The sequence below is a fragment of the Typopeltis vanoorti genome, chromosome 5 (assembly GCF_054136105.1).
Source record: "Typopeltis vanoorti isolate ZY-2024b chromosome 5, IOZ_Tvanoo_1.0, whole genome shotgun sequence".
In the NCBI taxonomy this organism is placed as follows: domain Eukaryota; kingdom Metazoa; phylum Arthropoda; class Arachnida; order Uropygi; family Thelyphonidae; genus Typopeltis; species Typopeltis vanoorti.
Genome location: NC_143553.1, coordinates 143,224,596 through 143,245,638, shown reverse-complemented (window position 1 = coordinate 143,245,638; position 21,043 = coordinate 143,224,596). Strand labels below are relative to the sequence as shown.

Genomic DNA, 21,043 nt, shown 5'->3' with positions numbered 1-21,043 from the left:
AAAATCAGGCTCACGTGCAATACATATTTAAAAATAATGAGAAACAGTTTCGATATAAAAATGGCGCAGCAGCTCTGAAAGCGAACAAGTAAGGACAACAGTGAACCTACGTCATTATTCTAGACTTCCCAGAATTTATTAATAAATATAAAATTGTTTTATAATTAACCTCCACCACTGAAAATCTGTTTTTATTTACAGTACACTTTACATAATCCAGAAATCCTGCTTTAGAGACAAAATGTGGACTTTTTTTAAGCCACTTCACGTCTCCAATAGCCATGCCATTCTCTAGTTCAGTGTTTCTCAAAGTGTGGTACGCGTACCCCCGAGTACGCGAAAGGTCGTTAGGGGGTACGTGACAATTTTCGGCTATGCATAATTAAAGGAGTCATTATGTTTTTCAACAAACAGCGCAATTAGAGACAACCGGGATAAAACGGCACTAACCAATGAATCACATCCCCTCTCCAACAGAAACCGCCAAGCAAAACCACATGTTGCCGGTGGTTGCCATATGTTGACACCACCCCCGTCGTTAACGTGTTAAACTCAGAAATATATAGTGAATGCGTTTCAGATATTATGGAATTCGGTGGAAGGGAATTAGCATTTCAACTCAACTGTTGAAATGCTAATTTGTCTTTGGTTCGCGCGATCTTTTGTTAATACCGCACCAATCATATGCAGTTCTTCGCTGCTCTACGTATCTCAAGTCTTGTAAATTACTGGTAATTTTTGCTTGAAATAATGGGAAAGAAGATGACGCGATTTGGGTAGATGACTTTGGCGACGCACACAAAGAAACTGTTCTCGATGCCAAAAGTAGTGATAGCGAGTAGGAGCTTCTTCCTAAGTCGCACCATTTTCAGTTTTTTTCTGAAAACTTTAGTTTCCGAAAATTCCCGCACGTATCTCGCAACACGATTTTTTAGCTTTAATTTCGGGAAAAAAGTTAGAGTTATATTCGAGTAAATACAGTATTTTTTTTTTTTTAGCTTTCAAATTCTTACGTATGGATCATTCGTTAAAGATTGGATTTATAAAACCCCCAAAAGAGAGCAATATAGCAAATACAAGTAGCTGTAAACAACAAGAAAGCGTTGATATTGCATCTGGATCAAATGAAATTGGTGAATGTGTCGTCTGACATCTCTAGAGAACCAAAATGTAAAAATAAATCATATTTTTTGTTTACATGAACGTATAAATTCAAATAAAATAGATATTTAATTGTAATTAATATTGTAAATTAATTTATTGATTTTAATTAATTGATTAACTTATTTATTTTAATTAATTAATTAACTTAATTATTTATTTTAATTAATTAAAGAATTTATTTTTTAATTGATTAATTAGGGGATACTTGGTAATAATGAAAATTTAACAAGCGGATATCTGAAGTTTGAGAAACACTGCTCTAGTTTATGGTATCGATTCGATGTAGTAGTTGTATATCTTGTAATGTGTACTATTCTAACTATTTTATCGCAAATTTAAGTTATAAGCAAATTAATACACATACATTCTCGGTTTTTTTTTTTTTTTTTTTTTGAAAAAAAAACCAAATATAAGATAGGCGTGCTTTATGTAAATTACAACACTAGGGGATGCGCAGTTTACATAAATTACGTTTGGTTGCCTTGAAGATACTTGATGAACAAAGTTAAAGCTATTTACAGGGTGTTCGGGATAAATTTGACAGTTTCGTAAGGAAAAAGAAAATCTTCTTTGTATCTATTAAATTTAATGAATTGACAAAAAAACATTACAGGCAGAGTTAATTACAATACTATCAACAAGATTTACTCAAAATAACCACCATTAGCATCGATCACAGCTTCAATTCTGCTTCGGAACCTCGAACAAGCTGATGCTACAGTCTCCCTGGGAAGGGCCGCAAAAACTGTTTTAATTTTATCCATTAACTGGGCTTTTGTATTACTGGAAGTGCGATTGGTGTCTTTTTCAACTGCGCCCCATACAAAATAATCCATGGGGTTAAGGTCTGGGGAGTTTGGAGGCCAAACATTTGGACTGGTGAAGTCGTAGAAAATTTCAGACAACCATTTTTGACTTTTCCCAGAGGTGTGGCAAGGGGCCGAATCCTGCTGCCATACATACGGCCTACCATTGGCTACCCTTGTTATCCAGGGCTTGACTACAGTTAGCAACTCCACGAACAAAGCCCGAATTCCAATGCCAGGGTTCTTCAACACCTGTTCCTGCAGATTTGCGAGGAATTCTGCTGTACGAACGCAATCAGATCGTCTGCTAGGGATCTTTCTTCTTGCTACATCCTCGTAGTCACCATTGCAAGTCTCTAGTTCATGCCTGATTGTTTTTACTGTATTCAGGGAGCATTGGGCAGCAGTCGTAATATCCTTATTTTGATGGCGGGCACGAATCATCATGATACAAGTTATTCTCTTCCATGATTCAGGTGGGTTCCAGCTATCCATCCTTTCTGACATCTTGTATATGAATGAAGAAGGGTCCAAACTTTTAAATGAAGAGAAGTGTGTGTTAATACATGTAACTTACGGAAAAATATAATTAATTATAAATATGTCAAATTTATCCCGAACACCCTGTATTTATTTGTTCTCCTTTAGTAGTGAAGATATTAACCAATAATCAGTGTCCGTATGATCCTATGACGTGTAGGTGGTAGCGGTGGCAGTTTGGCGTCATTCATAATTGACTGAGGCATTTCTGATTACTTTAATTTTCAGATAGAATTTAAAGACTGTTATGTGGTGGGGAACACATTTACCAAATGTGTGGACTCTCCCAAACACGCCAACATTCCTGTTTGAAATTTATTGAGATATTCAGGATTTCAGCTGCCTTTTTAAATTTATCCGATTTTCAATCGTTACAGTTTTTGTATTTTGTGAAATGCAATCAATTCTTTTATTTTGTTCAGGTACCAAATTTGCCTCCTTCTGTATCTGACAGAAATCACGTGGCATTCTTCACTGTGCAGTACATTTCTTCCTCAAGCCAACAACGACTTCCCCGACCAATCATCAGATTGCGCTTTGATGCTGAGGAGAAGCCACAGGACAGGACGGACGAGATTGTCTTCTCAAAGAGGATTCCTAGATTTAATAAAACACAAGTAAGTCTTCTTGCCTTAAAATGCAGTTTTAAATATGCACACATCCTACCAAAATATTAGAGATACCCCCCCCCCATAACAAAATAAATAATTAAGAACAAAGGAATAACTGACGTGCAACTTTTTACGGTATTTAGCAAAAACATTTTTTTCTCGGTATATCCGGGACATTGTCGTTGGTGGCCATTCTTACAGGGCAACTGTTTCTGATACTTTTTATCAAACCGTTCGGTTCCTGTTCGAAGTCAGAAATTCCACGAACGGCTCATCAAGTCCAAGATATCACTACAAATGGCCATTTGGCTACATGCAATTGGGAATGTATCTGAACGCATCTTCAATTATCCCGAATGGGCATATAACAGTGGACAACCATTGACCGTACCACATCTGCCCTACAAAAACCAGAAACAATGGATATGGTGGGGGATGGAATATAGGCATTGGACAACAGACTACTACAGCAAGGTCAAATAGATGAATCCCAGTTGCTGTTACTGTTATTTTATGCAGATGGCAGAACAATGTTAAGGCGTCAACACGAAGACATGGAAATATGGTTTCGTTTTGTCCCAATAAAGCAAGGTGTTGAAGTGATGGTTTGGGATATGTGTTGCTGGTATGCCCTAGGTCTCTTAGTACTAACAGTTTTCAAGGGTTGAGTGGTGCGACCTATCTGAACATCGTTGCCGACCAACTACTCCCATTCATATTGATCTTTTATCCTATATACGATGGATAATTCCAAAAGAAAACCCACCATGGCAGGTCCCAAGGAAGATAGTAATTTTATCATAATTGATTAATATCTTTAGCCATGAGGATTTAATCCCATTGAGATAGAATAGAGGAATTCATTATGTCTACTTGAGGTAGGATACCTGTGTATTGTTTCCGGAACTTCGTGGAAGTGGAAAGCCATTTTTAAGTCTCGTGGGATTTCACGTTGTTAGGTGGATCGATTAAACTGGCCATTCAGTGTATAAAGTGTTTAGTTAACTATTCAAAACTGAACTGCTTCAAGTATCGCTCAAGTGAATCATACATTTTAAGGAAACCGTGATACATGCAACATCGCTTTCTGACTCTTTTTTTTTTTTTTTTTTTTGTTATAATTTTCCCACCTAGTGCTCATTTGTCTGTCCTTTTTCATTGACAGTCGTTACGATAATGCAAGATCGAAGGAAGACTTTTGTATTCGGTACACTGATGTCAACAGAGCTTTGGAGGAAGCTAAAACGAAGTTAGGTAAGTGTTTAGATTTTTTTTTTAAATTTGTTTACACGTTTGCATTTTTTTTTTCTCATAGCATTTAATATCTAAAATATAACAGGTTGTGAAAAGTGGAACCGATCAAGTGTGCACATCCAGAAATTCGTGTTCAATCCATGAATATGAGTTCAGAAATTCTCTTTCACCAATATAACAAGCAATTTCTGCTCAACCATAACTATGGTGCAGATTACAGTTGTTCACCTTTCTTGTTCTACAGCTATTAGATAGAAAGTGATCTTGCTTAATTGCTATCAAATTGGGAACACTCGACTTCAATTCTTCGCATCGATACGCTGTCACGAGGTATTTTGACAATGACTAGAAACGATTCGTCACACCTTCGCTTCCCTATTCCTCCGAAACGAATAGAGGGTCCGAGTTCATGGCTTTATGAACTGCCTGACACCAAATCGACTGAGTGATGAAGGGCATTCCTGGCAGGAAGTAGCACGTGCTGAACCCTCATACCTATTGTTCATCAAGTGTGCTCTGGGGTTATTATCCCACTGGAAAAACAACGCGAAAATGTCCAGGGAACCGCATCAGGGGAGGAAGAGCAAGATCTAGATGAAGATTCATCAGTGGCTGCAAATAACCTGCAAGTTAATGCTTATTAGTTTTCTGGGGGTTCGAGATTATTTCACGTGTTTGGGCTATTGTTCCTTTCTTACAGTTTTGCAGGCGTTTGATCCTGCTATTAGATAAGGCCTTGAAAAGGCTAAGTGCTAAAGCTTTGGTGGGGGGGGGGGGGGAAGAGGACTACAAAATGAACTTACGAAGTGTAATCGGGTCACTGGCGATGGAATTCTACAAAAGAAAAGAGTGAGTAGACCGGATTAAGATATGATCGCTTTTCAAATAACCTTATAGTAGAAGGTCAATGTAGGTTGACGGCTTCTCCGTAATATTTGTTTGTCCTTTTAATCTCTGTAAGCATTTATTTTGTTCAGCGAGCCAAGGTATTGTTCTGAAGCGAAAAGAACGACCAATAAACACACGGAGAATCATTTTTGTTCAAACTAAAAGGCGCAAATCAATTTGCATCTTTAAGGTTGGCATCCTTTCTGTTTATTCTGGCTGTTTTTTTTTTATCAAGAAGGATAACACGACATCTTTGCCCTTACGGCCTTTACTGAATCGAGACTTGAGGAAGTTCTCTGAATGCTTAATCAGTTACAGCAGTCGTCACTTTAGTCCTAATAAAAATAATGAATTGAGTGCAGTGAACTAGAAGAGCACCCTATGCGTATGTTTATCCCAAACACCGTTCGTGTACTTCTTTGATTTCTTACATCGTTTCTTCGTTGAATGCTATTCTTATTGACACGTAACAAATTGAAAAATGTGTTTTATACTGTATTCTGCCACTTTTCACTGCATAAGTATTCATACAGCTGCTCGTGTATTTCAGAATATCGACATCCTCCTTATATGAATACGTTGGAGCCCCATCCTCACGACATCGATGTGTCCGCTGTCTTGGTACTGGAAACGACGAGGATACTTGCTCGGTGGTAAGCGGCGAATAAATTTTCACATTTTCACTGTTCACACACACACACACACACACACACACACACACACACACACACACACACACACACACACACACACACACACACACACACACACACACACACACACACACACACGCGCGCGCGCGCGCGAGAGAGAGAGAGAGAGAGAGAGAGAGAGAGAGAGAGAGAGAGAGAGAGAGAGAGAGAGAGAGAGAGAGAGAGAAAGTTCTGTTTATTCGTACAAGCATTCGCAGACAGCGGCGATATCATTCCTGACAGACTGTTTTTGGGTCACAGTTACGTCTGGTAGACAAGCAATGTGGGTTATTTTTCCACTGATTAAACACTCCGGATGTTTCACCTTTTGAGAAACCAGTCAACTCTGCTGGTTTCAAAATAGTGGCTCCACCCAGACGGACACCCACAATAAACCCTTTATTGAACTCCGAAAGATCTTTTTTTTTTTTCCCCATTGCGATCAACACTGTTGGCGATTACCGACCAGCAGCATTCTTAAATAGTTGCCTAGAACACCTGGGAACTCACATGACCAAGTATTTTGCATATACACTGCGTAAGTGACGTTTACGGATATCTGCATAATGGTTTTTAATTGAATGGCCAGTATATATATAGCACATCTTTTTTTTTTTTTCCCGCTATGTGCTCGACAGTTGGTCACTATTTGGTTAACATAATAATCGCCGGTTTCATCAACCGTATTTCGATGCTGTAAGGAACATCCCCCCATAGGAATTGTTTCCCGTGGCATAAACTCAGAAAAACATTCATCAAGTACATTGATAGTTGCTTTAATATCCTCGCTAAAGTTTTCGGGACTCATCCTTGAAGACTTTCAGACCATCGGTTTTATATATTCATATTAAATTTTAAATTTGGATTCTAAAGAAGTAAGATTATACGAAAGGATGATAAATATATCTTCACGCCATCAATAAAGAGAGCTACATTTCAACCAAAATCGTTCATGAATCCACTAAACAACAAAGGTTCTAACACTAAACCAAGAGGGTTTAATTCTACTCTGAATGTCTAGAATATAGCATTACTAATGCAGCTAACAATGGCAGTAGAAATATATAAAATAAAAGGCTGACAGTAGCAGTGCACTAGAAACGATAGTTTAGAATAATGCCATAAAACATGTAATATTGTCTAAATAATTTGTATTTGGTTATATTTTTCTCATTTATTTCAGGTTCAGGCTTGCCCATGATGAGATCATGAATGGGCTACCGTTGATTGACACTTCCCGGACCGATATTTGGGACATTTGTCCAGCGTACGTGAAGCCGTTGCCTTGCACCATGGAGCGCCATCGGTCGCCAACAGCCCACTGCAATAATATGCAAAAACCAATGTGGGGTGCTGCGCATACACCTTTTGTCCGATTTGTCCAACCAGTCTATTCCAACGGTATTTCCTTTAAGGTTTTCTTCATAATACTTCCTTTCGATTTTTTTACAAATGTTGTTGATTTGTTTATTTAATAAAGTAGCAATATGCTGATATAAATGTTGTTTATAGATGTATATATTAACTGTTATATTCATTTATATAACATTTATCATTTATATTACGTATTAATATAATATTTCTTATTTAATAAAGTAATACTTTTTAAAAGTAATGATTAATTGTATTATTTATTTTACTAATATCAATTTAAAGAAACTTTTAATATTATTTTTATTTCGTTTATTTTTTCATGAAATTTGAAGGACTATTTCAAGGGTTAAATAATAAATACGTTCTATGCCAAAACACCTTTATAATTTTAAGATATTGTTACTATTAATGAGATCTGTTTTATTTATTTACATGCTGTTTGGAGATAGGGGAAAAAGTCCTTTTTAGGACTTCCAGGGTAACAAATGGCAATGCTGCAGTCGATGAAGTTTTAACTGAGGCTCGGCTATTGCCGTTACCAGCCATGACCAGAGCTTTTTAGCTGAATAACACCTCCTCCACACAGATTTTCTTCATTCAGATGACGGGATAAAGAGTCAAGGACTCAGTCCATCGTCCAGTTCTTTTAAGAACTTTAAGATATGCTGTTTGTGGAAAAAAGTCCTTTTTAGGACTTCCAGGGTAACAAATGGCAATGCTGTAGCCAGTGAAGTTTTAACTGAGGCTCGGCTATTGCCGTTACCCAGCCATGACTAGAGCATCTTAGCTCGATAACACTCCATCCACACAGATTCACTTCATTCAGATGAAGGGATAAAGAGTCAAGGACTCAGTCCATCGCCCAGTTCTTATAAGAACTATAAGATATGCTGTTTGTTTTATATGCTGTTATGTTGGATCCGGTGTGGATGTGGATGAATCAATCGACCGTGAGATGCGGTGATTGATTCATTCAATCCAATACCCTTGGAGGGTAATGGATGGCAATGCCGTAGCCAATGAAGTTCTAACGGAGGCTCGGCTATTGCTCTTACCCTCCTGCCATGATCAGAGCTTTAATTGCTCAATAACACTTTATCCCTACACTGTCCTCTACAGATAACGGGGAATATGAAAAGCATTCTTGCTTCGCCCCTCTAAGCCAGTCCTTATAAGGATAAGGCTGTTATGTTGTTTCTTTAATTCAAGCTACTATTTACATGGATATTAAATGGATGGGAAGGTGCATGTTTTCTTTTTAAGCAAAATCCTTTGATTTGATTTGTTAATCGTTTCAATTTTGGTTTCAACAAACCATTTCTACTGGTAAAATTAGGCAAAACAAGAAATCGGACTATTCACTGCACCTTTTTTATGTTTGTCTGCAATCATTCTTCTTTTTTTAATATAATAAATAAATCTTTCAAAAGGTATAATATGATTAAATGTCTTGAAGGTATCGACGAAGTTCGGGTGTCTGTGGTCGATGGAGGTCCACTGCCCAATCCGCGCCTCATCAGTGCAGCCATCCACAAAGACTACGATATTCCAAATAGTGAGTTGTCCGTTCTGATTATGTCTTGGGGCCAATTCATAGACCATGACCTCACACTGGCTGCCCCACCAAGAGGTAAAGTCGCTTCTTTCTTACATCCAACTGTACTTCAACGATTCCTAGATGTTAAAATCTATGAAAGCTAATTGAAATTATAACAGGCTTATTTTAACGGTAGCTTTAATATTTATATTATAATTTAAATGACGTGAAGTGTCTTTTGAGGGTTCCCCTTACCCATGCTACTGTAATAAGCTGGTCCTTTCTCGTAAAAAGGATGTTAGAGCGATCATTACAATTTGACTGTTAGCTTCATCTTAAATTGTAAGCCTTTTGGACATTGTGTGTTGCTAAGTTTGGAATATTGATTAATAATTTTTGGCTATTTTCCAGTTTATAATATGCAATTTATTTTGGATATTAGTATTCTGATTTATACAATATTATTGCAGTGATCATACATGGGGGAAAAAGTTCAGCTTCTAAGATAAAGTGCATAGACGGTATTGAATTCTGGTATTTATATTAATATAATTTTAATATATATATATATGTTAAAAATACCAAGCTATTTTAAACCTGGTTTTACTCCATTTCCCAAGTAAGCAAACAGACAAACAAGTCAAGTTTGCGCCTGCACGTATCGGAAGTCTAGCTGACCCTCAAAGTAGTGCAAGACCAAGGCAACTTTGGTAAAAGTAGCATAAGATCTGATCACTAATCTTAATATTTACCCTTAATGCAAAGCACATCTCCTGAAGGAGATGTATGATGTTTTGTATTAAAGGCAAGGGGCCACTACCCAGACCGGTTTCGACCTTTATTGAGGTCTCATCAGTGGGAGCCAGGCTAGAAATTATAAGCTCTGTAATACTAAAATCTTGGTATTTCTAGCCTGGCTCCCACTGATGAGACCTCAATAAAGATCGAAACCGGTCTGGGTAGTGGCCCCTTGCCTTTATGATGAAGTGACGAATGCAACATCATTTTCTAATTGCCCCCCCCCCCAAATATTCAAATTGCCCCCATGTAAGGCGTACGCCCCACATTGGGAAACACTGAACTAGACCTAATTTTTATCAATTTCTGAAGCTATTATTATAGTGTGCTAAATGTAGCATGGTTGGGAAGGTATTATATTATCAACCCTGACTTTCTGAAAAAAAAAAAAGAGCTGGCAGCACTAGTACAGCAGTCAACATAAAAACATAAGTGTGGTAAGGTTAGATAGCAGCACTTGTCGCTTCTGAAAAGTAAACAGTACCAATTTAACTTTGTGCAGTTTTTGCTGTAAAAATAACAAATGCAAGTTTTTTTTTATGTATTATCAATGTTTTTTATGCTAGCAGACGTTCTTTATGTAACATTTTTACACGTTGTTAGTTTTCTGGTTATCCGGAAGTTGCACTACTATCGATTTAAATAAAATGAGCACTTTGCCACAACTGTATTAGGTTCTTTTGACAGCTGAAAACATAAACAAAATCTCTCGTATTTCGTTGTTTCTTTTTCTCTGCTTGTGAGGGTAGACTTTTAAAATTTTACTTTTTTATTATTTTAACTTTTTATTTATTATATGTGTTTGTAGTAGTAGCAGTATAAATACATGTTATGGCCATTAATTTCCTTGTATAATCCACACATGCGTACAGTACACTTTATAAACATTTTTTCCCCTTTCAGTTGCTAATCCCATGCATAAAATGAGTAATGCAAGCAAGAATAAAGTTCTTTAATATTTAGATGAGTATTTGAAGTTCGGTTTCATACTCGCTCCTCAGGATGAACGGTTACCATTCTGTCTAATGTGCGAACACTGTTTGACTAGCGAATCAATGAAAAAAAAGATCGTCCTCGAAGCACACTTGAAGGCGAAACATAACGCTTATGTGAACTATGATTTGAACCCATTTAAGTCTCTAAAGGAGAAGTTTGAGGAAAGATCAACAATAGATTCATTGTTCTCTGTACGAACTGTTAACGAAAATCGTACTCTTGAAGCTAGTTATGAAATTTCTCTGCTCATAGCTAAATCAGGAAAACATCATGCTATAGAGGAGGATTTAATTAAGCCAGCAATATTAACTTTTCTCAAAATAGTTCTGGAGAAAGATGCCACTGAGTAATAACACTGTTAGCAAAAGAATAGATGTCATGGCTAATGATGTGGGAACAGAACTTATTGAAAAGTTGAGATGAAGGAATTTCTCCGTACAGATGGATGAATCAACTGTAAGAGACAGTGAGGTTGTATTGATGACCTGTGTAAGATATATATGTCAATGGTGAATTTACTGAAGAGATGTTGTTCTGTGAGGCATTGAAAACCACCACTACTGCCATTGATATATATATACAATGAATTCAAAAATTATTTAGATGAAGCTCAAATATCAATGAAAAATATTACATCTTGTGCTACAGATGGTGCTCCTGTTGTGATGGGCACGAAACGTGGCTGTTTAAAATTAACGAAGGGTGACAATCCTCCTGAGACGAATCTCCTAAGAAGATTCGTGGAACTATTTGATATTCTTAGTGAGTTTTTTGAATGACAAATCTGAAATGAAACTCTTACAAACAGTTGATGGTCAAACATTGAGTTATTTGACAGATATCTTTGAAAAGCTGAATATGTTAAATAAGAAACTACAAGGAGCAAATAAGACCCTTGTTGATGCAAAGGACAAGACATTTGGCTTCATTGTATTTCTGCAATTATGTCAAAAGAATGTTTCAGACAAAAAATTAAATTTTTTGTCTGAAACAAAAAATTAAATTTGTGTGAGTAATTGACGCTGGCGTACTTGTTATTGTTGATCACCTGAGCAAAATGGCCTGTGATTTAAATGACAGGTATTCTTATTTAAAAGAAATTTATTTTCCATCTTGGATAACTCAGCCAATGCTAGTGGACCTAACTGTTGTGGCCATGCAGTATCAAGAAGAACTCTTAGAAATGCAAAATGACGAGTCTGTTAGAACTTATTCAACATAAAAGGAACAATGGCATGGCTTTGTGACGACGCAGAAGCCAATTACTCAAATTCAACTAGTTTTGCACGAAAATTACTGTTGCCCTTCCTGTCGTCATATTTAGTTGAATGTTACTGAAAAAATTAATCGAATGGATATCAAAAATCGTGGGGATTTGAGATTGAAATTGACTGAATTAATACCTCAAATAAAAACTCTCTGCAGCAGCAGACATCAAGCTCAAGGATCGCATTAACTTGGATTTTATTTTCCCGAGTTCAGTTCGATTTATGTTTTATAATATACAAAGTGTAATATAGAATTTATATTCATTGAAGAAAGTCAAATTAAAAGCAGTTTTACCGATGTTCCTTTTTTTATTTGAACTACGTTTTTATATTATGCTTTTTCAGTACTTGGTTGACTATTATGCTAGAAGGGGCAACAAAATCTTTGAGGCGTTCAGATGGGGGCACGATCCAAAAAAGGTTGGAAACTACTGATCTAGTCTAACATATCGGTTTTCATACTTACCCTGCCATCTGACGGAGAGTAACATAATTACCAAATCAAAATGCTTTTAGAATTTAAAAGAAATGAAACTGAGCCAATGTTATGAACAATTGACTGCATCATTGATTATGAGAATCGGAGTTTCTGAAATGATAAATTAAAAAAAAAACAAAAAAAAAACTAACTAATTCTGAACTGACAGATGCGTGTCTCGAGTTTGAAGTGTAATTTTAATTATTGATGTCGGCAATTTTTGACCCGTTCGACTGTTACAGTTTTGTTTGCCTGACGACTTTGCTCTAGCTATGTCTTAATGGTGGCTAGCCAGGCGCGAACAGGTGGAACGAATGAGACTCGTACATCGATCATTCCTCCACTCTCTTCTAAATCTGTTAAAATATGCCCAGGAATTACTGAACACCTCTTCATAGTTACTCGAAACTCACAGGTCATCTTTTTGTTGACCTGTCAGTTTCGAGTAGTTTTTGTTCCTTTTCATTCGCTCTTCACTGCCTCCAATGGAATCTCTCGACTCTTATACATTTCTTAAAGGGTACAATTCAATCATTTCATATCACAGATTTCTTCATACAAATTATGAAAATGCCGTTTATGTATTTTATTTCTGTTAATACTGTTACAAAGGAGTACTTTTAGCAACGTATAAAAATGCCTCGTTTCCTCTAGTTTATTATTTTAACGAATTTATCAAGAAAATGTAACACTGTGTGTGTGTGTGTGTGTGTGTGTGTGTGTGTGTGCCAGCGCGCGTGCGTTCGGAACTAGCGAAGGCAGCTCATAATCGTATTTTGAACCCGTTTATTTAAACTACACAGCTTTTTTTTTTTTTTTTTAAATATTTCATGCTTACGGCGACTGGTATCGCTTTATGGTTTTCCCAAGGCATCATTGACAAAGCCTTCAACAGATCCGGATCGATCTCTTCCCAGTTCGTTCTTCCGTTTTAACACCGCTAAACCTGCTGTTTTGACCTTCGAGCTTCGTGTGAATCCCCAACCTTAACCCAGTAACCTATCCGACATCGTCCTCCTTCTGTTCTCCGCGGCAGTAAGAATGTGCCGTATCTTGGCAGCACATCATTCTTTATTAAACAATTACAAGAGGCACAGGCGAATTTTCATGGTGAAATGGTGACCACCCTATAAGTTGTCGGGGTTTTGTTTGTTAAGTAAAATGTCTGTCACTTTGGATACCCTAAATCTTTATTCTATTTTTGTGATGTAGGCCATGTCATTAGACGATATGTGGCGTATTCTCATAAGAAATAGTTAAAAAAAAAAAAGGCGGACGCATCTTGTAAGTAAATCATGTAATAAGTCGAGTAGAATACCGCTAGGTGTCTCTGCTAATATTAACAAAATCATATCATTTAATATAATAGAATTTGGTGTACTGTGTACTTTGAATCTGAGCAAAGTTAGGTGTATTGTTGTTATTATTATTATTATTATTATTATTATTATTATTATTATTATTATTATGTGACACCTCAGTCATAAAGCGTATAATTGAAATATAAAGCAAATGATAATTAAAATTAAGTATAGTGGTTAATTACTTTTAACCTCTTTTTCTTTTAGCATCTCTTTCCTTCATCAGGCAGCTAATGCGTTCTTCACGTCACATGTGACCAAAAAAAGTTTAATCTAATATGTAAATCTGTAACTTGTAGTGGAACATCTTGAATATGTATGCGCTATTATAATCCATTATATCTATTAATTATAAGCAGATTATAATTATATTAGCAGCTTATAATTCATTATAAGCTGATATGGGGCAAAATCTATACTCACCGGTCACAAAGAAACTTCGCCGCATTCAGAGGTTTCCGTATAGGGATGCGACTGCCAATATGAATCTTCTTCAATTGCCTGCGCGCAGTTCGGTGAGTTATGGGTGGGAAACAGCCTACATTAAATGCTTCGGTCAAGTGCTGCACCCAGGAAGTTCTGTTTGTCCGTACAAACCTTCTGAGATGACGGGGATCTCGTTCCTGACAGATTGCCTTAGGACCACAGCAGTTACGCTTCTTAAACAAGCATGCGGGTTATTTTTCCACTGATTAAACACTCCGGATGTTTCACCTTTTGAGGAACCAGTTCAGCTCCGCTGCTTTCAAAATCGTGGCTCCAGCCAGACGGACATCCACAATAAGCCCTTTATCGAACTCCTAAAGATCCTTTGTTTTTCCCACTGTATGAACGCTGTTGGCGATTACTGACCAGCAGCATTTTTAAATAGTTGCCTAGAACACCTGGGGACGCCCACGACCAAGTATTTTGCATATACACTGCGTAAGTGATGTTTACGTTTTGATGAAGAAAAAAGAGCTCTCCTCTCTCGTGATTTTTTGAAGCCGATAAAAATATATCCGTCATTTTCGTAAATAAATATATTAACATAGAAGCATTACTGTTCTTCAAATAATAGCCGCACTTTTCTTTCTATTGTTTTATCCATTTTCAGTTTGACTTCGGCTAAGTATTGCACTCAGTTAACCTTCTTCAAATAATCTAGCGTCTTGATAATTTTTCAAGCCTAGATCAGCAGAAGAATGGTTTACAGATTCTAGTCACGTAATACAGACCCATCATTTAGAAAAATCAATCCGAAATCACGATTAAATGCATAAAAAATACTAGTTAACTGAGATTATGAGATGGTGATATTTATCAGCTGTATTTTCGTCGTCTTTAACCCATCGCAGGACGCAGAGATGGTGAAAGATGAAGACCGAAAAACTGGTATCCCCCCCCCCCCTTGTCACCACCTGAAATACGATTAATTTTCACTCCGCTGATATTTTGGTCTTGTTTCAAGAGCACTGTATACGCTAAGATACAATTGAAAGAAAATAAACTAGAATAACAGCACATTATAGATTATGTTACGCTATAAGATGTTAAAAGCACGATCTATAAGCATCAGAGAAAACGACACTCAATGCTACTGGGAAACGTAGATATAAATTTAACAGAAATTCATGATGGGGAGAGCATTAAGTAGAATCGCTTCTCAAAAGTGAGAAAGTTTTAAGGCATCATTTTCCTATTTAGATTTAGTTGATGAATAGGAGTATCACAACTTCCTCTATACTATCTTTCTAACGAAACAAGAAAGAACAAAACACAGCTTGATGTAACCGTTCAGCGTTTTTCCACAGAATCCTCGGTACCGTAGAAATGGCTTGACTATCAGAATCACAATTTAGAAACATCCGATTTATCAGAATGCCCGAACTGGATTCATTCGTGGTGTTCCTCTAAACATATTTCAGCAGACCCACCTGTCTACCCTTAACACAAGAGACCTTATTAGTAAGGCATTTTCTGTAAACACGTGGATAAGAGAAAGCAAGGAATGTATCTTCCTTGCGGAGAGTGGAAGCACGAGCCTTTCACGTATGGAGGGTGGAGATTTCTCTTTGAGAAGAGGCAGGATGGAAGCCATAGTTCAGTATTATTTTTGCGATGCTATCGGAGTTGTAACCTTTAGAGATGAAAGCAGTCTTAATGAAGGACACTTCTGTTTTGTGACGAGAATCTGTAGATCATAGGTGCGTGCGTGCGTGCGTGCGTGTGTGTATTCTCCTCCCAATAGTAACCCTACCAGGAGGTAATTTATTCCTACATGCTCCATTGCATTACAATGCTTATATTACATGTAGCTTACAAGTACTGATTAACATTTCTATTTATATTTTTGTATATCCATATATTAACACCATATAATTCACACAATATCAGTAATTTATGTTAGATTACAAGCACCGGAAGTTGATCTTATTACAAATTTAATTAATTCTAAGTAATATGTTTCGATAAGTCTCTGTTTTGACACTGGCCACTTGTCTCCGGAAGTGAAGACGTGTTGTATTAGGGACATCTGGATGGAGTCCAATAGCTGACAGTCGTAAAGTATGTGGTCAACATTCTGTTGAAGGTGTGGACTACAAGTGCATGATGACGATTCCAGGATATGGAATCTGTGTAAGTAGCGTCTTAGTTTTCCATGTCTCGTTAGTACGTGGTTAAACCTGGAGAAATGGCATGTCTTTTCAGCCGTAGTCTGCTTCTGATGCTTGGCAAGAATTCTTTTGTTGTTGATCCATTTTTTGATGTCTTCTATTCTTCTTTCCGTGTGTGTGTGTGTGTGTCTCACGAGTCACAATGCGTGACTCTTGAGATGGATAGTAAGAAGAACCAATGTAACTTGCTATACTTATTTTCTTTCTACAAAAACTGAAGACTACATTCGGTTGTCTTTCGATGGTCGTCCAGAAAAGGATCACACTGCCTCCTAGTTTGAGTGCAAATTTCATAATTGGCTGGACAGAATTAATCTGGCGAAGAAAAACATCGAACAGGGGGAGGGGGTATACTGATGCTTCTTCTCATCATTAGTTTTTAACAATTATTAATAAACATAAAGTACTAGCAAGTAGGTATTAATGACTCTTGAATTCTTCATTCTTCTTGTAATCCGTTTCCTTAATCCAATCAGATGATCACGACATGGATTTTCCTTGTTGTAACGTGCCTCCAGAACTAAGACATCGAGACTGCATGCCTATTGAAATTCTACCCAACGACCCTTTTTATTCCCGGTATGGTCAACGCTGCATGGAATTCAAGAGAACATTGGCAGGACATCGGCCAGGTTGCGCGTTAGGTGAGTGATTAAGTGCATTTCAAGTAATCGTCAAATACATTCGCTACTGAGTTCTTCATTACAGAGTCGCAATTAACCGAAACTCCATTTTAACACGCATAAGATCGTTGTGAATTCCGCCCCCCCCTCTCATAATGTTCTTATGAGTTTTTATCTTCGAGTGTGTCCGATTAGAGCTCGAATCCCTGAAAAAGAGATCGCATGTGTTGAGAATATTTACTGAAGTATTTCGAGTGATAATGGTGGCTTAAATGAATTTAAAATGTTGATCCCGATACTAGCTGTTTCCTTAGTGAAAATAGGCAAGCCAACCACCACCAGCTGGTGGTGGTTGGTCATTCAGTCCAAATTGGTATACCAGCCATTTTCAATTATCTGAATTCCTACATCGCAGGTCGGTTACTCGCGACTCTGCTTTGTATCTTTTATTATTATAATGGAGGTCAGTGAGTTTTTATCTTTTTCCCAAATAATTCTGTATTCTGTTTACGTATTTACAGGTCCGCGTGTCCATATAAATCTTCTCACATCGCCCATTGATGCTAACTTTATGTATGGGTCTACTGAAGAGTTATCTCGGAAGCTAAGAGTGGGAAGAGGAGGTGAGTAAGGCTTGGATTACTGTGCTCAAAATTACTGTTTATTTATTTTATGCTAGCTTTTTTTTTTTTTAAAAAAAAGCATATTATTATGTTACTAACATATAAATAAAAATTCATACAGTAATGTATATTTATCATTACCGGTTTATTGATTTGTTTGTCACGCTGTTTTTCTAATTAATATCAAACTCATTAACATTCCGACGAATAAGCAGAAACTTAAGATACGATATCTCAATACAAGGTCAGCAAATCTGCTGCGCATGTGTGATAATCATTATTCCACGTGACGAAATGGTCTTCATCCAAGACATGTTGTGCTAGTTCGCTAACAACATATACTGGGTTAAATCTTGCCAATGTAGATTTTATTCTTCTTTGTCCTCTTCCTGACCTTTGAGACTGGCAACGTTTCAATGTAACTTGGCAAGTCATGGGTCTGGAGAACCCATGACTTGCCATCTGGATCCTTCAATGCTTATTCGAGTATTTTATCAATTCATAAACGTTCTGTCATCCTACATATTTACTCAGAACCACAGTTGAATTATTAAATGATTTTCTTTCTTGTTAAAGTCATATTTTCAAAACTTAATTCTCAACATCCGGGTTTTAACCAGAACTTCACATCGAATTTCAGAACAACGAGTCACATTTCACAAAAGTGATAATAATTTCATGTGAATCTGTGAACTTCTTATGAATTTCTTTTTGTGATAGCTTGAGTCCATGACTCTTCATCCCTTTATCTGAGGTTTTGTTAGTTGGTGAGGGTTTATTGTGGTTATTTTACCCGCTCTTTGCGATTTTGGTCTTCTATGTTTGAAGCGGTCTGATGGCTTGTAGGTAGTTGCGTGTCGTATTAGCTGATTTGGGTGATTCTCAGTGACTGAAGAACTTTTCTGCAATGCCTGTCATGTGGGTCTTGATATCTGGCAGGTTGGCTTCTCGGTAGCTGGAGGTTTCTGATGAATCAGGGAGCATTTAGCTCTATTCTTAGGCATTTATTCTGAATTGTTTGTAGTCTTTGGATGTTTATTTTAGTCGTGAGTCCCCAGGCTGGTGAGGCGTATGTTAGTTAAGGTTTTATTATTGATTTGTGGAGGAGAATTTTGCTGTTCATGTTTAGGAGATTGTTCCTATTTAGGAGTGGATATAGCTGTGCTATGCTCTGGTTGGCCTTAGTAGAGACATTGTTTATGTGTGTTTAGGCTTTTATCAAGCTGAACGCTTAGATATTTCGCTGATTTGTGCTAAAGGATGATTTTCCAAACATTTGCATGGTCGTATTCGGGTCTGCTTTTCGTCTGGTGAATAGCACTGCGGGGGTTTGTTCTTGGTTAATTGAGATGCGCGATTTGCTGTACCAATTTTCTAGTTCTTTGATTGCTGTCTGCAGTTTGTTTATGGCCAGTTGTGGACGGAGGAATCTGGCTATGATGATCATGTCATCGGCATAGCACGTGGTGATGGATGGGGACAACTTGGGGAGATCTTCCATGTATATGGAGAAGAGTAAGGAGACATTAGAGAGCCTTGGTGGACTGCAGACGTGATTTTTCTTTCAGTGCATCTAATTCTATTTATTTTTATTCTAAATTTTCTGTCGTTCAGATGTGACTTGATAAGTAAAACTAGTGGTAAAACTTTTGGTGTAGCTAAAAAATAAATTCCATCATGCGAATTCTGTCGAATACCTCAGCTATGTCCAGGAAGATTGTGCCAGAGTGCTGGTGCCATTGATATCCTTGGGTTATTTATTCAATGACTCTGTAGATTTGTTGAGTTGTGCACTGCTGTCTTCTAAAGACGAATTGTTTGTCTGGTATGAGTTCGTTGTTTTCTGCTGCCTCTTGATTCCGTGCAAGTATAGCAAGTTCGGCTATCTTGCCTACGCAGGATAATAGGCTGATGGGTCGATAGTTCTGTCTGCAAATGTGCATTTTTTCCTGGTTTTGGAATTAAGAAGACGTCTAAGTTTCCACCGTTCTGGATAGTGATTTAGCCGTAGGATGGCATTGGTGATGACCACTAAATGCATAATGCCTTTGCGAGGGAGCAGCTCGAGCGCCTTGTTCGTGATTCCACCCGGGCCCAGGGCCTTCTTATTATTAAGTTTTCTTATGATTTGATACATTTCTGTTCGTGATATAAGTTTATCGTTGGATTGGGGTTCGGCGTTGTGAGTTATTTTGCGCACTCGGATATGGCCTTTTCTTATGAAGTTAAAGTCTACTTGGGCATATTTGGGGCCTGCATTGTCTTTCTGCAAATGCTTCGTTTTTTATTTATTTTTTATAGGCTGTTCCATATCCATCTTTGATTGGAAGGAGTGTATTGCGCTTTGAGTGAAGCGACCTCATAACTTTCCATGTTGATGGTCTTCTGTGCTTAGGTGATGTATCTTGTTGTTCCAAAGTTGGTTTCGGTTAGATGGGTGAAGCAAGAATGCTTTTCATATTCCCCTTTATTTATCTGTAGAAGAAAATGTATGGATGAGGTGTTATTGAGCTATAAGCTCTGATCATGGCGAGGTAAATAGCCGAGCCTCAGTTAAACTTCATTGGCTACAGCAGTGCCATCCGTTACCCTATGTCTCTCTTCTGCCGTTTTTTTTTTTATTTATTTTTCACACAGAATATCGCAGAACCCAGAATGTTACTGGTTTGATGGGTGAAGCATAAATGGTTTTCATATTCCCCTTTGTCTGAGAGGGAAGTTCTTTGAGTGGAGAGTTATTGAGCTTTAAGCTCGCGCTGGATGGGCAGTGAGATTAGCTGTGTTCAGCTGAGCATAGAATTGACTTGGGTATTTTGTATTTGCAGAATTCTGCTTCCTTGTAGTCTGAAGCTTGCTTGATCAGCGGGTTTGGATGATTACTTGTCTTGGTGAAGAACTTTTCTGCTAGATCATGAAGGAGGGATGTAATGCACAGAATGTTGACTTCTCTGTAAATCTGGGAGTTTCTAATGAACTATAGGGGCGTCCAAAATCATTCTGAGGCATTAATTCTGTGTCCTCTGCAGTTTTTGAATATTTGTATTCGAGGTGTGGCTCCATGCAGAAGATACGTAAGTGATGACTGGGCGTATTACCATCCTGTATATGAGTAGTTTGTTCCGAGTATCCAGTTTGCTTCTTTCGTTGATCATGGGGTAAAGCTGAGCGATTACTTTGGATGTCTTCGAGCTTATGTGTTTTATATGACTGGTGAATTGGAGTTTTTTGTCAAGCATCACGCCGAAATATTTGACTTCAGTCTGCTATGGAATCTTGACACCTATCAGGTGTATGCTCTCCTTGGTCTGGACCTTTGCCGTGGAGAACAGCATGGTTGAACTCTTCTGGGGGTTTGCTTGGATCCTCCAGTCCA

General features: G+C 37.5%; 1 protein-coding gene across 1 annotated transcript in view; it reads left to right on the top strand.

Annotated features, from left to right (window-relative positions):
* The window catches only part of LOC150106894 (immunomodulatory peroxidase-like), a 177,346-nt gene that overhangs the window by 134,120 nt on the left and 22,183 nt on the right, over nt 1-21,043 (top strand). Inside the window, exons 2-8 of the mRNA XM_090393499.1 lie at nt 2,933-3,127; nt 4,287-4,375; nt 5,814-5,916; nt 7,139-7,356; nt 8,786-8,959; nt 16,901-17,068; nt 17,569-17,670. Of these exons, the coding sequence (XP_090249625.1) occupies nt 2,933-3,127; nt 4,287-4,375; nt 5,814-5,916; nt 7,139-7,356; nt 8,786-8,959; nt 16,901-17,068; nt 17,569-17,670 (1,049 nt within the window). The remainder of the gene's footprint in view (nt 1-2,932; nt 3,128-4,286; nt 4,376-5,813; nt 5,917-7,138; nt 7,357-8,785; nt 8,960-16,900; nt 17,069-17,568; nt 17,671-21,043) is intronic.